Source organism: Lissotriton helveticus, chromosome 4_1 (genome assembly GCF_964261635.1).
Source record: "Lissotriton helveticus chromosome 4_1, aLisHel1.1, whole genome shotgun sequence".
Taxonomy (NCBI): domain Eukaryota; kingdom Metazoa; phylum Chordata; class Amphibia; order Caudata; family Salamandridae; genus Lissotriton; species Lissotriton helveticus.
Genome location: NC_136063.1, coordinates 385149593 through 385171071, shown reverse-complemented (window position 1 = coordinate 385171071; position 21479 = coordinate 385149593). Strand labels below are relative to the sequence as shown.

General features: G+C 46.8%; 1 protein-coding gene across 5 annotated transcripts in view; it reads left to right on the top strand.

Moving 5' to 3' along the window:
* The window catches only part of OXR1 (oxidation resistance 1), a 1544927-nt gene that overhangs the window by 801401 nt on the left and 722047 nt on the right, over positions 1 to 21479 (top strand). The window contains exon 1 of one of the 5 annotated variants that reach the window (XM_078686890.1): positions 19223 to 19544. The exons of 3 other annotated variants lie outside the window; for them this stretch is intronic. In XM_078686890.1, coding sequence (XP_078543016.1) covers positions 19412 to 19544 — 133 coding nt within the window. In that variant the 5' untranslated portion in view covers positions 19223 to 19411. Of the gene's footprint in view, positions 1 to 19222; positions 19545 to 21479 lie in introns of those variants that run through there. One more of the 5 variants, XM_078686889.1, reaches the window with a different exon arrangement.

Sequence of the window (21479 nt, the reverse complement as noted above, 5' to 3'; positions counted from 1 at the left end):
CTGCCATCGCAGAGCCTGTGTGCAGTCCAGTACTGCCATGTCGACTTGGCAAGTGTACCCACTTGCCAGGCCCTAACCTTCCCTTTTCTTACATGTTAGTCACCCCTAAGGTAGGCCCAAGGTACCCTTGTGGGCAGGGTGCAGTGTATGTAAAAAGTAGAACATGCATGCACACACCAGGGTGTGTGAGGTATGTCCTGATAGTGAAATACTGTCAATTTCGTTTTTCACTACTGCAAGGCTACCTGTTCACATAGGATAGAATGGGGAGCTTGTTTATAACATCTAATAAATATAACTACCCCTGGGAACAATGTAGGAAAATAAAGTTTAGTATGTCTGAACTCAGAATGTTAAAATGCATCTTTTAGTGAGGGTGATTTTTACATTCTGTGTTTGAAAATACCACTTTTAGAAAGTAGGTATTTTCTTGCTTAGCCATCCAGTGTGCCTCTGCTAGGTTTGTGTATTGCCTGTCTTGGGTTTGGATGACAGGGGCTGGGGAGGAGCAGTGGCTCCAGAGAGCCTGATGAGTCAGGGCTGGGATTAATAGACCTGGCTGCATTTAGAGTAGGGGGAGGAGATTTCCTTTTAGCTGAAGGGGCCTGGTCTGCCTTCTACAATGCTGTCTCCGTCTTTTGCCAGGAAGCTGCACCAGAGAGGACAGAACCGGTTTTGACCAAGCACAGGGCTTCTCTGCCACCAGAGAACAAAGGATTTTGTAGTATAAATATTGGGGCCCAGAACCCAGAATTTTAGATCATTTCTGGGAATCAAGAGAAACCTTTGCCAAGGAGAAGCGCTGGAGAAGCTGGGGAGGTATACTGCCCCTATGCTGTTTGCTGTCTGGGGTTGGCCTGCAGTGGCTACTTGATGCCAAGGAAAGGAGAAAAGGACTTTGCTGTTTGCTGTGTCCTCTGCTTGAAGAAGATCTCCTAGGGCTTGAAATTGAGCTTGCCTCCTGTTCTGAAGTCTCAGGGACACAAGGACTTCACCACCAGCTCCCCTGAACTTCCTTGCTGGAAGTTCTGACCTGCAAAGAGGTGCCTCCTGTTGTTTTGGACCTCTAGAGACTGTTTTCCGCTGGGAGCTGGAAAAATCAACGCAACACCGAGAAGCATGATGCATTCATACCTGTTTCCAATGCATCGCCAAAGAAACCGTGCAGTGCCTGCTGCGGCTCGAGAAATCGCTGCACGTCGCATCGAGTGCATCGATATCCGAAGTCCGAGATCACCGCACCAATTTAAATGCAAGGCCTGCTATGCGGCTGCAAGAATCCACGCATCGTCCCGGATCGTCGCATCAAGGCGCCAAGTCTATTGCATCGTTGGGGGATGCAGTAAGAAACCAACACATCACCTCCCTACGCAGTAAGAAACCAACGCATCACCTCCGATCCGGTAAGGAACCGACGCATCATTTCCCCTGCACAGCAGTAAGGAACCGACGCATCACCTCCTCCGGAGCAAGGAACCGAGGCATCACCTTACCTGAGTGTAAGGAACTGACGCATCACCTTCCCTGCGGCCCATTTTGTTTGTTTGCATGATGCATTCAAGGTACTTTGTTTGAAAAGTGTTGCATCTGCAATTTGCTCTGAACTGAACTATTTCTACCATCTGAAAGTCATATTTGTATTACTGTATTGTGGGTTTTTGTTGGTTGGTCTTTTTTTGGTTTAGATAAAGAATAATTATTTTTCTAAACTGGTGTGGTGTCTACTTGCAGTGTTTTCACAAATGCTTTACACACTGCCTGTGAGATAAGCTTGTCTGCTCGTGCCAAGCTACAAAGGGGTGAGCAGGGGTTATTTTAGGCGTATATCCCCCTTACCCTAACTAGAAGCAAGGGTCCCTATTTGGACACAGGTACCTACCTATGCCAACTAGAGACCCCCATTTCTAACAACATGTTTGTGTAATACAAATATGTTTGGTGTGGTCATCATCACATAGTACAGCAAGCAAATGATGTGTACTAAAAGTCCCATGATGAAGTGCCTTGGTCGGCCAAGCACCTCAATGGAGTTATTCATGCTATGACGTATAATATATGGATTAGCTAACATTATGTTATGTATGGTACATAATGGGAAGATGACTTACCATGGCTGGTGCCTGCTGGATTAAAGGTGTCGATATCTGCTACTCCCGCTACACTCTCGGGTTCCAGTGTCCTCTCTATGAGCATCTCTATTCGAGTCAGAGGGGGGTGTTGTGATGGTCCACCGCCTGTTCTACATCCATTCACCATCCCGCTGGCCACTTTCTTCTTTGTACAGTACCTCAGGTCGTACCACCTCTTGTGGATCTCTGGGATGGTCCTCTTGGTGACTACTAGAGAGCTGACCTTCTCCAGGATGGTGGTCCAGATCTGCGTTTATTGGGACTCAGTTCTGTTAAAGAGGGCTTACCGAACATTTTGTCCATGTGGGAGACACATTCATCTTCCAGGACCTCAAGCTCCCTCTCAGAGAACTTAACATTTCTCTTCCTGCTCCCTGTGTCCCTGTTCCCCTCTTCACCAGTCATGGTCTTCTCTAGAAATGGTGTGATGAAACTGGCAGCAGTGATGGAGGGGAACTCCTTGCTTCCAGTTGCTTCCTAGGCACCTGGCTTGTGGCACCACTCTTTAATTGTAGACTTGCTGGTTTGACATCATTCTGCACCCAGAAAGCTCAGTTTTCTAAGCTGCAATTTCCTAATAGGACATTGCACTTTTGCGATTTTCTAATTTGCGTTCCCCAAATTGGGAATCCGTAGAAATTGCTATTTGTGGAATCGGCGGTAACATACATACCGGTTTTCGATTCCTAAATAGTGATTTCTATGGATTCACAATCCGGAATTTCATACATATGGGCCTAAATGGTTAGGAGAAGAAAATGCCAACTTTCCAAAATTGCCATGTTAAGAATTGTGACTAAAAATCCAACTTGTCACAGCAGTGACAAACTAATTTAGGAGTTTTTTTTACTACCAGGACATGTAAAACGTAAAAGTACATCTCCAACTTTTTAAATACAACCCACCCTGCCTTATGGGCTGTTTAGGGCCTACCCTCGGGTTGAGTTATATGTATCAAAAATGAATGTTTAGGCTTGGCAAAAGGTGTATTTTGCCAGGTCATTACGATAGTTTAAAACTATACACACAGGCTGCAATGACAGGCCTGAGACATGTTTTAAAAGGCTACTTATGTGGATGGCACAATAAGTGCTGCAGGCCCACTAGTAGCAATTAATTTACATGCCCTAGGTACATGTAATTCAACTTTACTAATCTCTTACAAGTAAATTAAATGTACCAATTGCTTGTAAGCCAATGTTACTGTGTTTAAAGGAGAGAGCACAAGCACTTTAGTACTGGTTAGCAGTGGTGAAGTACACAGTCCTTAAAGCCAACAAAAATAGGTTCAGAAAACAGGAGGGGTGAAGGCAAAACATTTGGGATGACCCTGCAAAGAGGGTCAGGTTAACCAATATCCTTGTAGAAACTGACACCCTCATTTAAACTTGCTTTGATGTACCACAAGTTTAGCTCCTCTGACCCCATGTGCCTCGCTTTGCCATATCTACTTGTGCACTATCTGCAGATATTCGTCATCTGCAATGAATGCATTATATTTCCGCTCCATCTGTATTATAATCAGAATGTTTCAGGTCATCAAAATTGGACCCAAGCCTGCTGAGACAGTGCTACTGCTCAGTGACATTCCTCTATGGCACCAGCATGTCACATCCCTAGCCCTACACAACACATGAACAATGGAAGCAAAAGGAAACTGTACTTGGGCGGTGCTCCTGTCCGAAAATACATAAGTGACATATCGCTGCATGACTCATTCAGGAAGCAGCAAAGAAGAGTGACACTGCACTGAATCAATGGGGAGGCAGCAGGCGGAGCTATGTCCTTTATGGACTACAGCAGGTCTTACTAGGCTCAAACTAAAAAGGACAGTGGAATCTTACAAAACAGGATTTGAGCAGCTATTTTGTACCATGCATACAAAGCATAACGTCTAATGCATGAAGAAAAGGCATAAGGGGGGAAAACAACAGACAATCCAAAGAAGCAAGGAAATAAATAAGAAATAAATAAATGCCAAACAAATAAACAAAGGACTAAATAGAAGGATTAAAGTAATGCATCCATTCCACACAGGTGGAAACCAAGAAAACGGGATCTGCATGATACCCACAAACCCCTCACCTTAAACCCTGGCAACTTCATTGAGGCATTTGAGGAAAATATAAAATTCAGGTGCTGTTTACCATGAGGAACTTAGCAGGGAAAGACATCTGCAGTGTGAAAAAAGATTTGCCAGCAGATGAAGTCAATCTGAAAATGTTACCAAGAAATAATGCTGATTACAAGTGTTGCACATTCATCCTGGCAGCACAAGAAAAGGAGAGTCAATAAGCAAACTCGTCATGGATATTGGTGGCTTACTATTACACTGTGAATTTGACACATTTTGGGGTAAAGCTGTAATCTGACTGAAAATCATTGAAGGACATCAATCTGAATAACACAGGTGCTCCTAGCTAAGGAAGAGCTACATGATAAAAGAAACTTTTAAAATGAAACAATTAACGTCAAGGCAGGAGCTAAAGAAAGAAAATTGAAAAATGATAGCTCAGTCCGAAGACATTTAGGGCGCGGAAGGTGGGGAAGGGGTAAACTGAGAGATGAGGAAACTGTGAAATATATGTTCATGCTTTATGTTTGATATACAACCTGTTGCTACCAATGTATAAGCAGGGCATTAAGACCCTGGTTCGTTTGTCTGAGGCTATCAAGTGTATTAACGCTGACCTATTGGAAAATGTTAATAAAAACATTTTTATAAAAAAAGATAAAGAAAGAAAATTGAAGCTTTCAAAACTGAAAAATCAGAGCAAGCCTCCTAGGTTAAAAGTTCAATTAACAAAAAAGGTTGGGGGAAACACCACTTTGAGAGACTGATACAAGAATAAAGGATGAAACAGCAACCAACTACACCATGACCAACTCAAAGAGTGTTGATGATGTGGACAGGCCGATCCTCACAACGGCACATGCCATGTAAGGAATGTCGCACATGTCGAAAGGTGAACCATTATGATAAGGCATTCTGTAAAGAAGGCTCCAGAAATTCATGAGGGAATAAGGTTCGTCATCACACCACGGTTGATAAAGACAGAAGTAGCAGCACACTTCTGTGACAAGAGACAATGCATGTGATGTCACATGCACACACATGAACATCATGAGACTCATAAAAGTTCAATATTCTTATATTGTGGAGAAAGAAATTGAGGCTGATAGCCTGTGTGCAAAGTAGAAATACACATTAGAAATGAAGTAATATTGTTGCACCTACCCATGGAGGTTTAGCCCCCCTAGGGGAATTTTCACAAAGTGTGGCGAAGCGCCACGTGCTTTATTCTCTGCTTGGAATCCCTGGGGCACCGGGTTGTATCTCAGGCTTCTTAGGGACAGTTTTTGTGAATTTGGGGTAATTTTGCTCCTGGTGGCGAACCCTAGCCATCAAAATCCTTTTCTTCAGGCCTCCTTCAGGCACTTTTTGGGGAGAACAGAGTTATCTGGCTCCCTGCATCAGACCTATCCTCTGCCTGCACTACTGAGGTTCTCTTCGGCTTGTTGGGGGCGTCTTTCACAGCAAGCAAGCAGAACACCCTCCCTGCTTTACTTCCCAGGACCCATGGCCTCCTTCTTTTCATCTTGCAGAGAACCAGTGTGTCAGCAGAGGAGTCATGGACCAGTCCTTAGATGGTCCAGGGGAACCATTTCGAGTCCCCCAGCAGATCCATTCCACCAACTACTCCTCAGGGGGCAAATAGGGGCCAATGTCTCTGGCCCTGGAGACACCCATCCTAGTCCCAGGGGTCAGCTGGAGTCTAAGTGCTTGAAAGGCTTCAGGTAGCTTCTCCTTCCAGCTTGGCATTCGTTCATTGTTGTCGCTCCCAGGTCTAGTGTCTTCTCATCAGGCTATCCCTTGTGCAGGGATTTTTAAGTAGGGTTGGAAAGTTCTAGAAGCCTGGTCAATGCTAGGCACATCAGTACTGTTCCAATTCTACATCACAGCATTCTGGGACAATGTAATATGGAGACTTCAAGTTGTCTGTGGAAAGAGCACACTTGAGAGCCTTAGCTTCACCCCTAGATGACAACATTGCCTGAATCCTTGCCAACAAAACTTCACAGGTGAGCTCCTCCTGTTTTGGCTCCAAAGTTTTGGCCTTCACCCTTTGTTCTAGTGGGGTTGGGCTGTTCCACTCCAGATGCAATGTGACAAACGAACAGATGCAGAATTCTTTCCCAGCCCTTTCTTTCCCCGGAACTGGGTCAAGCACTGTTAATTGCTCTATTGTGTGGAGAGGCCTTTTATCCCTCTACTGGGGAGCACAGTAATTAACTTGGCCCATGGATGGGTGCAAAGGTCTGAAATCTGATTCTGAGCTGAGCCAGGGAAGTATAGCCAATCTTAAAGTGTCTTATAGAGTATAGATATAATGTTAACGACTATAAATCTACACTTGCTGTGTGCTTACCCCAAGATTTGTACCTGGTTAGGCTCTATGTGCCTTAATAGTTTGAAACTGTAATTTAGGGCATATTTCAGCTATAATGTGTAATACAGTGTAGGCAGTACAGACCTACACTATGATGAACAATCACATTAGAAGGCCTTCCCCAGGTCAGTACCAATTCTTGAAGAGTCATCTTCTAGCACAGGCTACCCATGTCCAGAAACCAGGCTGTGCTAGACTGTAGTCTCACAGGTACAGCCCACACACATATGTTTGCATGTACCTAACTTAGAACCTCTTAACTCAGATGTGTGGCGCCATTTACTGTTACTTTACCATGAGTGAGCCCAGAAGGAGAGACTCTCCTAAGTGAAAGTCCAAAAACCGGGCAGTCAAATGCGATGGAACGCATGTGCTACAGTGGGACAATACCCAATACTGTTCACAAGACTGGGTAAGATTCAAGATTTTGGGGTCAGATTACATATCAACGACACCATAAGACCAGTAGTCCTTAATCATTGTAAAATATAATTTCATATTGTGAAGGCTGTAGGAAAACGATATACAGGCCCTACCGGTGGCTGACATTATCAAAATTTCCCAAGGACCAATGCTAAGGGTGATTCGACTGGTGGTGGTGCCCAGGCGCAACACTGAAGGAAAGGTATCTCTCAGTGTTGGCATGAGGCTAACCAACACGGCCATCACCCTGGACCCGAAAGAAATAACATGATTACACTTCTACCGGGCCCTGTGTTTTCTCAAAGTTTGACCTTAAATAAGGATATCTTCAACTTGAAATCCACAAAGACTCTTGATACATTCGTTTTGTGGTGTCTTGAGTGGCCGATATTTCCAGGAAACCATCAGGGGGTTGATCACACCAGTCACTGATGCACTAAATTACTGTGATGGCATCCTGGTATTCAAAGCCTCTTTGGAGGAACACAGCAAAGCCTTTTGTATTACTAATGTTAAGTCCTCCAAGATGCAAATTTGACACTGAACGCAGATAAGTGTGAATTCCGCAGACATTATCTGAAGTTTGTTGGACATGTCTTCTCAGACAAAGGCATACGTCCACACCCAACAAAATCAAAGCACTGACTGAAAGCCCTGCTGATGTCAATGTTAGCAAATTCCAGTCCTTTTAGGGTTTGGCTAGCTACTGTTCCCAATACAAACAGGACTAAACCAATCAGTGGTGTCTTCACAGAAGAAACAAAACAAGGACATCTGTTTAGCTGGACTCTGGAATGTCAACATGCTTTGTCTAAAACAAGGTGAATGTCTGCAATACTGCCAACATGGCATATTGTGATTCACAGTTGTCCCCTGAGCTCCTGGATATGTAGAACATTGAAAACCAGATCAGTGACAATGCGTATCCTGTCCCACTCAAAATCCTGAAATTGCTATTAAACATGAAAGAAGCAAACTCCCAAAAAGAGAAAGAACGTTTGACTGTCGTGTGGGTGTGTGGACACTTTCATCTATTCATATATGGAAAGCGTTTTACTTTAGTCCAGACCATCAAGTGGTTTATGCAATAGCTGGCCACACAAGATCCACGACGCTACTTGGGATCAAATACAGGGAGATTCAGTTGCAAGAATACCATTACAGAATCGTACACAAGTCAGGCAAAGTCAACATTCCTGCTGACTACAAGTCCTAAGACTCATTAACCCCTTAAGTGCGCCTGTCGGCCAACGGCCGTCGCAAGTACTACCTCGGTAGTGCTGTGCACGTCCGTTGGCTGACACAGCCCTGCCCATGCCGCGGTGGAATTGCCGCCGCGGTAACCGGGTTAATGTAAAAAAAAAAAAAAAGGTCACCTGGTGATCATATCAAATTTGTAACTGATCAAGTGACGCCAGACACAATGCTCTTTAAGGCCATCCAGGAGGTCACTCAAGCAGATGCTACTCTGTCTAAAGCATAAAGACGAGTCGACACAGACGGGCTGAGGCATGTTGATGATAGCAATGTAAGTGTCAAAGAAATGGGAGCATTCAGACACCTTAGGGAGAAACTGTCAGTAATGGCCTGAGGCATCTTGCTTTGGGACAAAAACTATAACAATCAACTCTCCAAAGATGTGTCACTGTCCTAGTGCATGAAGGTAATAGAGGAATCATAGAACCACCAAGAGTCCTCTATCAAAGTGTATAGTTCTAAATGCTGTATGAGGTGGTGATAGACAATCTATGCGAAATGTTACCAATGTCAAACAGTTAGTCAAGAAGATACTCCCCCCACCCCTACAGATGTCTTCTCTCCCAGGAAAGGCATGGTGCAAAATCGTTGTTGACTGGATTGTACTGATTCAAACAAGAAAATTTTTGACTGACAATGTGGGTGACTACTCCAGATTATTATTGGCAAAGCAAATAATGTGAACCAGCGTGCAGGTTTGAATTCCGATATTAGTTGAAATCTTTGAAGCGTGAGGAATTATAGAGGTCATATAGACTGAAAATGAACATCCATTTAGCAATCACATATTCTCCACATTTGCTGCTTACTTGAACTTCTGAGTTTGGAGGCTCACACCCCTGCAGATCCTGGCTGTTAGAACTGGGGGTCTCTAGTTGGCAGAGGTAGGTACCACTGTCCAAATAGGGACCCTTGCTTCTAGTCAGGGTGAGGAGGAACCACTATTTAGATAACCCCTGCTCACCCCGTTGGTAACTTGGCAGGAGCAGACAGGCTTATCAAAGGCAATGTGTAAAGTATTTGTACCAACACTCACAGTAACACAGTGAAAACACCACAAATGGACTCCACAACAGTTTAGAAAAATAAAGATATTAAATCTAAACTAGACAAGACCAAAACAACAAAATTCCAACATACACAGTTCAAGATATGGTTTAGAGTTCTTATTGGTTGCGTCAAAATAATCCACAGTTGCGTTAGAAAAGTTCACAGTTGTGTTAGAATAGTTCATAGTTGCGTCACGTTTAGACAACAGTACATTTAGATGCGACAAAGTTCCAAAACAAAAGCTGGTGCAGTGGAAAACAAGCAATGCGTCACTCCTGAGACCCTGGGGAGGCAATACGACAGCCCTGCTGGACACAGTGGGCGTGTTTCGACGAATCCGGTCTGTATGGGCAGGGAGGCGATACCTTGTATGGATTCCGGGCGTAGGTTCTGTAGGGAGCATCTCGCAAAGGCATGATGCGACAATCTTTGGGACGGCGACGATCTCAAGTGTGGCAGCGATGCGCGGCGCAGCGGCGATCTTCTCCTCCCGCGGCCCCTTGATGCAATGGCTCTGCGACGATGTTCGCAGCGATGTGAGGCGGTCCGCAAGCAAGCAGTGCGGCGCTCTCACCCAGCGACGACAGGCTCTGCGACGATACTCGCAGCAATGGTACTTTTCCCGCACCGGAGCGATGCGTTCCGCAAGCGAAGGATGCGTCGGTTCTTGCAGCGGCAACAGGCGCTGCGACGATCCCTATCTTCGCGGCAGCTGAAATTTCCACGCACTGACGGGGATGCGCTCCGCAAGCGAGCGATGCGTGAACATTTGAAGATAGTCTTAGTTTCTTGTTCTCCAGCTTTCCAAACAGCAGGCCACAACTTCCAGATGCCCCTCAGTCAGATTCAGCACGCAGGAAGGGCAGAGCTCTCTCATCAGAGTTCAGGGAAAGCTGGGGGTGAAGTCCTTTTGTTCCTGGGACTTCTTAACAGGAGGCCAGCTCACAACAGGCCCTTGGAGATCTCTTCAAGCAAGGGGACAAAGCAACAAGAAAGTCCTTCCCCTCTCCTTGGCAGCAAGGCAACTGCAGGACAGTCCAGCAAAGCAACAGCAGGACAGTCTTCCTTCTTCAGTCTTCCAACTTTCTCCTTGGAAGAGGTTCCTTCTTGATTCCAGGATGAGCCCGTCTGCGCCCGTCCGCGGCCGGGCGCGGTCCAGGGCCCTAACCCCTGCCCTTCCTCCAGCTGACCCGATAACCTATAACAGACAGGACCTATGGGACTTATGCCCGCTGATAAATGAGTGTTGCAGGCACAAAATGGAGGCTATATCATCTATCAAATGCCGGCATTGCCCATTTAAAACCTGTAAACAGATAGGCAACAAAGAGCGGACAAGGGGCCTCAGGGGAGGCTTGTTGAATTGTCGTTCCCTCCCGAGACACGCCTTGCAAATTTGGGACCTGCTCTTAGAGGAGAGCCTTGATTTACTCTTTCTGACGGAAACATGGCTGGGGGCAGATTCCGACCCCGAAATTATCGAAGCCCTTCCACCCGGCTATAGTATAGCCAGGGTGGATCGACCGTCAGGCAGAGGAGGCGGGATTGCAGTGATCAGCAAGGCCACCCTGGTGTTCTCCCTCGAACCTCTTGGGGTAGAGAATTGCGAGGCCGGCAAATTTGCATTGAAACTTGGCCCTCAGGACCATATCTCGGGTGCCCTCCTTTATAGACCTCCTGGGACCCTGGGAAACTTTAGGCAGAGTCTGCAAGAACACCTTGCTCACCTGGCGCTTAGGCATAGGAAGGTCCTGCTTCTGGGTGATCTAAATATTCATTTTGATGACATCCAGTTAAAGGAAGCCACGGAGATGAGGCAGGAATTACGAAATACTGATTTGGAATTGATAAATCATACACCCACACATACTCATGGCCATTTATTGGACCCGGTGTTTGCCAACTGGGAGGGCATAACCACGAGTATTCCAAACCCACTTCCCTGGACAGACCATTTTCTAGTCCCTTTTGAAATTAGCACTTCAGGTAGCATTGACCCCCAGTTGGGAGGCAACAATAGTCACCCATACCGTAAATGGAAAAATTTCTCACAACCTATCTTTAGCGAGATGCTAAGTTTAGGGGGGATGCCGGGAGGCACGGATAGTGAAAGTGCTAATCGAAACTTAGAAACCCGGATCCTTGATGCCTTGGATAGGGTAGCACCTTTATCTAAGGCCAAACAGGGAAATAGAGTAAGGAGATCGGCCCTATGGTACACGATAGATCTGCAGTCAATCAGATCAGAATGTAAAAAGCTGGAAAGACTCTGGCGCAGGGATATGAATGAGCGCAGTAAATTTCAGTATAGAACAGCCCAGAGAAGTTACCAAAAGCAGGTTAGAGTTGCTAAAGCCACATATTATGGAAACAGAATTAGTGAGGCGGATTGTTCGTCTAGAGAACTGTTTAAAATTTACAAAGAAATCTCAGCCGTCTCAAATTCCAATGTTCCGGAGACTGACTCCGTCTTGGAATGCAATAAGGTGGCAGAATATTTTGCCAACAAGGTTAAAAAAATCTACAGTTCTTTCTCCAGTTGTCCTGCTGATGGAGAAACCTTCGTAGAACTGAAGGAAGTGGCACTGCTGAATTCTGAGCTGAGGTTAGAGTGTTTTATCGTACCACCCAGTAAAGAACTCGAAACCATTTGCACCAGTATAAAATCGGGTTCTCCACGAGACCCCGCCCCCCCGAGGGTCCTGGGTGCAAGCATAGTGGCTCTAGAACCATACATCCGCCATGTCCTTGTAACATCCTTTAACTCCCAGACCCTTCCGATAAACTGGAAAAGGGCCATTGTGTTACCCATTAGGAAAAAACCTAATGTAAGCCATGATGTCCTGGAGAACCTACGACCCATTTCTCTGCTACCCTATACTGTGAAAATTGCAGAGAAAATTGCAAATGTGCAATTGATGGCATTTGCGGAGAAGACTAATCTCCTGCACTCCTCCCAATCGGGGTTCCGAAGGGGTTTCTCTACTGAGACGGCCTTATTACGAGCCACCGAAACTCTACGTCAGGGAGCTGACGCAGGCCTAACCATGGCACTGGTCATGCTAGACCTTAGTGCAGAGTTCGACACTGTAGCACACATCACCTTGCTACAGTGTCTGAACAGAGGAGGTGTGACTGATAGAGCACTCGGTTGGCTAAAATCGTTTCTGACGGGCAGAAGCTTTCAGGTCCAGCGGGGCTCGTTTCAGTCTGAGGAGATGGTATTGGAACAGGGGGTGCCACAGGGCTCAGCTCTGAGTCCTACTGTTTTTAATTTATATATGGCCCCCCTGGCTGAGGTAGTCCAATCGTTCGGCGTAGAGATTGTTTCCTACGCCGACGATACGCAGCTCCTACTCACCCTCACCCAAACACCTGCAGCTGGAGCCAATAACTTCCGAGCCTGCATGCAAGCATTGGCTACTTGGATGGATAATCACTGTCTAAAACTGAACGGCTCCAAGACAGAAGTCTTGGTGGTTGGTGGTGATCAACAGCTCTGGACATGTGACTGGTGGCCAAGCTGTCTAGGCTCTATGCCTACACCCTGTCCTGAAGCTAAGAACTTAGGGATATGGGTGGATCCCACACTCTCTTACGAGATACACATTAGTCGATTAGTGGGCAAGTGCTTTGGAGTACTAAAGACTCTCAATAAAACCCTGGACCTCCTCCCCTTGGAGGCTCGGCGCACTATGACCCAGGCACTGATTACGTCACGCCTCGACTATGGGAATGTCCTCTTCTTGGGAGCTTCTAGTAAAAGTATAGGACGACTCCAGATACTGCAAAACGCTGCAGCTCGCCTAGTACTTAGACTCCCAAGAAGAGCCAATTCCAGAGCCGCGCTGGAGACCCTCCACTGGCTCCCAGTGAAAAAAAGAATAACGTACAAAGCCCTCCTAATATGTCATCGGATCCTTTGGCATAAAGCTCCCGGCTATCTGGCGGGTCTGGTTACCTGGTATGAGCCACGCAGACCGCTTAGGTCGGGCGGAATGGGCACGCTTGTGACCCACCGCTATAGGAGAGTAAAAATGGGAGGTCGGTCCTTTAGAGTGGCGACGGCGATAGGCTGGAACAAACTTCCCAACAGTCTCCGCCTGGAGCCATCTGAAACCAAATTTTGCCGTCAACTGAAAACACATCTGTTCTCCTTGTAAGTCTACATTAGTGTTTCTGGCCATGTACTGACCTCTCCTCGGGCGAGCTTCTTCTCTCTTTAGCGCGGGGACACGCCGGGATGGCGTAACCATAGCGCTTTATAAATGTCTTTATTGTTATTATTATTTATTTATCTAATTGTCTGTAGTCTGGGGTCCTATACTTATACCCCTAAAAGTCTTTGTTCCCTTTGTGCAGGAGGGCTCTGAGCCCGGTCTGAAACAGTTCTGGGTGTTCCTTGAGCACTTTTTTTTCCTGGCCTCTCCTTTCCTTTCAGAGAGAGGGGCAGGGTCGTCAGCCACCCAGCAGGAGGTGGAGCCAGCATTGTGGAGGGAAAGCACAGCCCTGGAGCACTTTGTTGACATGATTCCTTCTCTCTGCCAGTGTTGAAAATGGCCATTTTTGCAGGGTTATCCCCAAACTTTTTGCTTCTTCCTTTCTCTTGTTTTTCCTGGCCTGTGGTTGTTGGCAATAGGACTCTGGGCACTTTACCACTCTTTATCAGTACTAAAGTGCATATGCTCTCTGTGTAAATTGTTATTGTAATTGGTTAATCAAGATTGGCATATTTGTATCACTAAGAAGTCCCTGGTAAAGTGCACTGAGTGTGCCAGGGCTGGTGATTCAAATGCTACTAGTGGGCCTGCAGCACTGATTGTGCCACCCACATGAGTAGCCCTAAAATGTTGTCTCAGGCCTGCCACCGCAGTGCCTGTGTGCAGTCTGTGGACTGCCATGTCAACCTGGCCAGTGTCTCCACTGACCTGGCCTAACTCTTACCTTTCTGTACACATTGAACACCCCTATGGAAGGCCCAAGGTATCCCCCTGGGCAGGGTGCAGTGTATGTGAAAGGTAAAGCATGTACTAGTGCAGGTGACATGCTCTGGTAGTGAATTACAGCCATTTTTGGTTTTCCCTATTGTAAGGCTATCTTGCCCATAGGCTATAATGGGGAATGCTGTGTACAGTGGTTACCTGCATATCTTCCCATAGGAGCAAGAGGAGCAAGATAGGACATAAAAGTCTGGTATCCCTGAACTCAGAATTTAATAACACATCTTTTAGGAAAGGTGGTTTTTAAATCCTGTGTTTGAGAACAGCACTTTTTAGAAAGTGGCTGTTCTCTTGCCTGACCTTTCTTAGTGCTTTGGCTGTTTGTGAATTGACTGTCTGGTTTGAGAGTGACAGGGCTGGGGGATTCCAGGAGACAGAATGAGTCCGCCCAGTGGTGAATAGAGAGATCTGCATCTAGATGGGAGGTAGGAGTTGCACCTGGGACCTGAATAGGACGGTGCCTGCCCCCCACAGTGCTGGCTCCACCCCTGTAGTGTGTCTGATGGAAAGGCATGGTTGAGCGCTATATGGCCATCCTCAAGAGAAGTCTGCAACGGGTTGAGCTAGACCACTCACCAGCACAACTTGCCTCAAACACATTTCTAGGTATCTACTGGAACACATCACAGAAACCGCCACGCAGTGAACAGTCACAGTCATGCTAGATTGAAAGGTTTGCATGGAAATGCCAAGTTGTAGCGGTCAGATTCATCGAATTATGGGGAAATGAGTTACAAAGATCAACAAGTGAAAGAGAAAATGATGAAGGCAACGTGTTATGATCAAGAAGCTACAAACAGATAAAAAAGTACATATGGCAGAATGCCACTCCAAGTCACAGGCAGGAAAGGGTCAAAGATGACTGCAAAGACAGGTGATCTGGAAGTTACAGACACCATTTGACACTATGCTTTCCGAGAGGTTCGAACTCCAACCCTATGACTTGTACAACTCAAGTTCCTAAAGATTAAGGTTGCCCCCAGATTGCCTATGCTTTCTTGAGGGCCTTGAGAATAAACCCAATACTGCGTCCCTCATATATAAAACTGTACAAAAGAAATCTTCTCCAAGCAATATCCAAAACAAAAGGAGGGGAACTTGATGCTGATGATTGGCGTGAAGCCAGCCTGGCCCCTAGAGAATTGGCTATCACTGCACGTCTCCACATGATCCAAACTGATTACTTACATTTTGCTTACCTGACCCCCCGGTGACTTCATTGAGACATTGGAGACCCTCAGACTTGTCTGTGTGATGTACCTTGATCAAGGCTGATTTCTTCCACACAGTCTGGACCTGCCAAGAACTGACCCCCTTTTGGGAGGGGATAGGCAGAGAGCTTTTTATGATTCTCGACCGTCAGGTTGACCTGACCCCCAGGATTGCACTATTGGGTCTATTTGAGGAAATTAGGGGGCATAGGATAGAAAGGACCTTTGTTGGTGTGACAAACATTGCTGGCCAAATGGGATATTGCCTCCAGGTGGAAGTCTCCAGAATCATCTTCACTAGCACAAGGGTGTAACACCCCACCCCCCCAACACTTAAAGGGTGCCCCAACCCTACAGGTGGCCCCCGACTCTTAAAGGATGTCCCAACCCTTCAGGGGGCATCTGTTCAGCTCAATGGCTAAGAATATAGCTCTGAGATATGTGAGACACAGGCAGCGTCAGATTGGTAACGCGGGCATTCGGGCAATGCCCGAGGGGCCGGTATCCGAATTGCTGCTGTGGGCTGCTTTTTTGAGCAGTCTGGGGGGCCGATTTGGTTGGTGTCTCTATTGTTTGAACAGCCAGTGGCCCAGTGGGTGTCTGAGTGGCCTTTCTACAGGCAGATGGGCGCTCATTACCTCCTGTTTAGCAACAGCCAGAGGTGTCACACCCTTTGTCTAGCTGGCCGGTCCATTAACGTGTGCACATATTGAGCGGGGGCAGGGGCCCGAGTATAAGTGGCCTCACTTGTTTCCAGGTGTGCTTCAGCAGTGTAAACTAACATGTGCATCACTTAAACCCCCTGCTTTTTAGGTCTCGGCTAAAGCGAGCGAAGCTCGCTCTCGCCAAAGACCTATAGTTAGCGTGTCAGCTTTCCAGGAGGACAGCACTGGCCGCGCGCGGCGATTTGTTAAGGTCACGAGAACGCGCTCGCGGCCAGGTGCTGTCCTCCTCGAAAGCTGCCTCCCTTCCCCGCGCAGGGCGGGCCGCCGCGCTGCCTGCGGCGACCCGGAAGCATTGCCGGCAGTGGATGCAGTGGTATCGGCAAGCTGACTGATTCACCTCGAATCCACTTGCAAAAGACGTGTCCTCACTTGCGTCCTTCTGGTAAGCGGTAAATATTCTATGATCGGCAAAGAGAATGACTCCTTATCCCAAATCTTTAATCCCCGTCTAACCCCCTTCCCTTATACCGAGCTCAGCAGCGCCAGCCAGCCTTTTCCACTGCAAACTTCAAAGCTGGCTAGTCTGCGCACCCCCGCTGCGGCCAGGCGCTGTCTCCATGTGCTACGGGCACAGCTACAAAAACACACCCTGTACGAAAAACAAAAATTCTCTGATGGAATACATTATCAACGTGATATGAAATCCAGTGCCGCGTCGCTGACACGGTTTGAAGACTTTTACAGTCTTTCTTGAGAAGTCGATCGGTGGTTTTATCCGTAAAGTTTAGGACCGTGATAAAGTCACTTTTTAATGACTACTGGGTCTGAGCTCTGGCAGGACCTGGCCCAACTTAAAGCCCCGCTCTCACTCACTCGGTTCTGCTCTCTCATTTTTCACATCACTCAGTCCCACTTTGCTGCCCTGCCTCTCCTTGATATCACACGCTGTGCCTCTCACACCTACCGTGCCTCTTGGCGCTTTACCAGTGAAGAGCAACAGCAGCTGCCGAGGGTCACGGGCTCTGCCCTGTGAGTGCGCAGAGCCGGGCAGACGGCGCCGCACTCCGGGCAGCGAGAGCGGAGACTGGGGGAGGCAGGCGGCGAGGAAGAGAGCCGAGCACCGCGGGTGGCACTTATCGGTCGCACCGGTCTGTCACCTGAGGCCGGCGCAGCTCCGCAGTGACTGCGACGGGAGATGCAGCATCAACAAGAAAACACGGAGCACAGGCGAGCCTGACCATGAGAGAGGGGGCAGGGCGAGCCACAGACCCAGGGCCCTACAGCACCGCGCTTCGGAAGGGGCGGGGGCAGCTAGAGGTCACGTGCCAGACTCACTGAGGAGCGGGGCAGGCCAGCCACAAAACTGCCCTTATGTGGGTCAGCTAGGGCTGAAGCGCTGGACTCACTGAGGAGCGGTGCAGGACTAGCCACAGCCCCGGGGCCCTACAGCCACAGCACCGTGCTTCAGGGGATAGGGGGGGGGGCAGGGTACAAAGACCGCGTGAATTTATTTGTGCGATTTTATATAGCGCAAACTTTACCCGAAGGTGTCAAGATAAGATACACCGAGTTTTCCTGCTTTCAGTTTGCTGCGCTGCTTTGTGCAAGTGCCCGAAGCATCTGCGACCGCTATATGTTATGCCATAAACCTAGCGACCTTTAATAGGATGCAGGACATTACCTCCTCATAACACCCCCCCCTCCCAAGTAATCACTTAATGAGGCCGCCGTGCCTCCCAAAGACCGCGTGAATTTATTTATGCAATTTTATATAGCGCGGACTTTACCCGAAGGTGTCAGAGCGCTTCACAAAAGGACCAATAGTGATACACGAGGAACAAAATACAAAAACAAACAAATGATATGTGTTGCGGGCAGTTCAGTGCATTCTCCCACATACCATACACCTGGGGCTAAGGACAGCTCATTGCCTAAAAATGTTTCGACATTCACGTGTTAAATTAATCATGTCATGTACAATGCTAATAGCTCTAACTTTTGCAATGCCGAGACCGTTGCATTGTAAATGCTTGTTTTTAAATAGGATTACGCCGAAGCAGTCAGTTGAGGAATGGCATTATGCAAATGTGGGCCAATTTTTTTTTGCGTGCCCGGGCAGATTTTCATTCCCAATCCAACCCTGGACACAGGGCCCCCCCATCATATTCTGCAGGAGGGGCATCATTCTGAATTACGCCACTGCGCCAGCAGAGTGGAGGAGGGTTGTAGATTGGTGTGCCCGCCAAGAACGCCTGATTTATGAAGCACGTGGATGCCTTCAGAAACATTATAAGACCTGGGGCAAGTGGTGGAAATAGCTTAGGCAGGATGAGGGATCAAAATGTATGTATACTAATGTTGTGCCTACTGCATAGATATGTGGAACCAACTGACTGTGTTGTTATCTCTAAAAATCAATATAAAATGGTTATCAACAAAATAGCTCATTCATGATCACAGCAGTGATAGGGGAACAGTCTACACATCATTCGTCCTTGTTAAGGTGTGTTAGCACTGGCTCAAAGTATGTGAAAGCGAAAACTATCAAAAATGTGTTTTATGCCTGAGAAACTCCCACTTTTAGTCATGCCTTTTCTAACTCCGAGCAAAAAGGTCGATGTGATAGAATATCATCGTAGCAAAATCAAAAAAAGTTACACTTTGACAGTTGAAAGAGGCCTCATCTTTCGTGGGCTTTTGGTCATCTTAAATGTGACGCTTCGCATTCCGTGGTGGGACTTCGTGGCACGCTGAGTGCGCGCTAGGAACTGTCATCCCCGTCAAAGGGGAAGATCCACTCCGAGCCCCGCCCGACCCTGTAGGGGCGGGGCTGTCCGGTCCTAGAGGGAAGCTACAGGACGGGTCCAACTCTCAGGAAAAGGGGTGGTGGCCGTGAAAAAATGAATAGGACGGGATACGGGGAGAACGAGAAAAATAATTTTGGTTTACACATGTAACGATGTGAAAGGAGGGGGAACTGGAGCGAAGTGATAAGAGTGGCTCTCTGCATGCGAGGAGGGGTGGCTAAATGGCACAGTCCGAGCAGCGGGCGCGGCGCTGGCAAGTTTTGTAAAAGGCCGTGTCCCCTTTAAGGTGTGTTTCTGGGCGGGACCCCGTGAAGTTGGTGGAGTAGTTGTGGTTCGGAAAGTTTTCCCATGAGGGGCGGGGTTGGGGGGATCCTCTGCACAGTGGACGGAGGCGACTGTCGCCCATTACCCACCTGGCATGGAGCAGCTGAGCACCCTCACCGGGCGCGTGCTGCGCGGGACCACCAACCGCCTCTGGCTGGGGCTGCGCGAGGTGCACTTCCAGGACTACCTGCGGGAGGCGTCCTCGGGGCCCGCATCACCGCCGCCAGGTGAGCACTCCAACACCTACAGGCCAGCCCTGGTGCCCACGCCTGACCCCGGGCGAGGGGCTCTGCCAGCGGTGCGCTGACAGCTGCTGCGCAGAGCCGGGCTGCCTGTTCCTGTCAGTGTGCCGAGCACTTGTCAGCAGTTGACAGATGGCACCGAGGGGTGCCCTGGGTGGGTCAGGAACCCATGCACTTCTAAAGACTCGCCGCACCCACGCCTTAGAGTCCGGACCACCCCCTGCTCAGCTCTTCTCTCCGTGCCCACATTTTCTGCGTGCGCCCCTTGCATTGGCATGTTCAGGTTGTCGACCTTGAAAGGTTAGGTTTATTGCTATTTTGCGGGCACTGACAGTGCCATTGATCCAGCGGGCTATAGAAAATATATCATAAACTACGCTACCCAATTTCATAACCTATAAACAAAATTCTAAACTATACATGGACCCATTTATGAACCTGATATATTTTTGGGCCTACTGAATCAGGTGGTCAAATAAATCTATATACACATTATTTACAAACTATAAACATATTTATACATTTGCAGAAAGAATATTGTCATTAGAATAAAACCCAACCATTTAAACGACCATCATAGGCGACGTGATCTAGCTAAAGGTAACCTATACTTCTAAATAACCAAGACCAGCTTGTTTGTCAAAAGTAAGATTTTATTTTCTAAATAATAGTATATATGTTGTAAGGTTTATAAATGAAATTTTATTAGCATTAAAGCAAGCATGATAGTAAGAAATATGGAAAAATACAATTTAAGCAATTTAATCAAATTTAAAGAAATTATATAAAGTTTAGCATTTCTAAAACCTATTTCCCTAACTGAGCTAAATAGACAGAAATTAAAGTAAAGTTCTTTGAGGATTCTTACGTGCTCCACGCAAAGTCCAGCAGCACATCACCCTCATCGGAAAGTCAGAAAGCAGCAGCCAGCCCAACCCTAAGGGCATGACTTTTTATACCTTTCTACGCTAACTAAACTAGCAAAGGAAAGTTTTCAGAAATACTCGACGTCCCATTGGCTGAGAGTGACAAGTGACATGTCACCCGATTCTTAAAAAGTTCCACAAAATCATGTCTTACAAAGACCATTGTCTCTTCCACGTGAAGCCAGAGGCTTCCTGCGATTGCAACTTTGTTTTAAGTCATCCTCGCAGCTTCCATAGCTTTTCAGAGCAACTTCCGCGGATGCCAAGTTAAGGACTGACAAAAAGTTCACTTTCGACCTTGGCCATGTCCGACAGAATGATGTCAGCTCATCAGTTTTTGCCTTGTGAATGCAGCTTCAATAAACGTTTTAATTCAGAATGGGCGTCTCGTGACTTTCTGCAGAAATATGAATTAGCTCTTTTTGTGCGGCTCAAATAGTTAGGCCTCAAAAGCAGGCAACTTATGATTTCTAGTATAAAACAAACACAAGAAAAGTATTAATGTAAGAAATAAAGTATATTCTGTATCCACCCCATGGTTTACTAAATAATTAGCCCACCCGATTAATCAAAATGTTACCTAGCCATTGCAAACAAATAAAGCAGCGTTTATATTTACCAGTCTCCGTTTTTCTATGAGACCCATATGCACCTAGAATAGTAGAAATGACATCATACAGACAAGAATAAGCAAAACAAGCACATGCTTATTTTAAATATGCAGCAGTTAGTAATGACAAAAACGAAAACAATAAATTATTTTATTATTTTGCACGAACAAAAAGATGCAACATTTATGCACGTTTATGAGCACACATGTTAGTCCCCCCACGTGTAAAGTTTAATCTAGGTTGTATTAGCACGACATATCACAAATCATTAATAATTTTATTCATGTTATGGAAATGTGACTTTGCGAGTTTAAACAAAATTTTGTTTTCTATCTCGCTCCATCAACTCCCTCATCTGGTGATTAACAAATCACCACACCAGC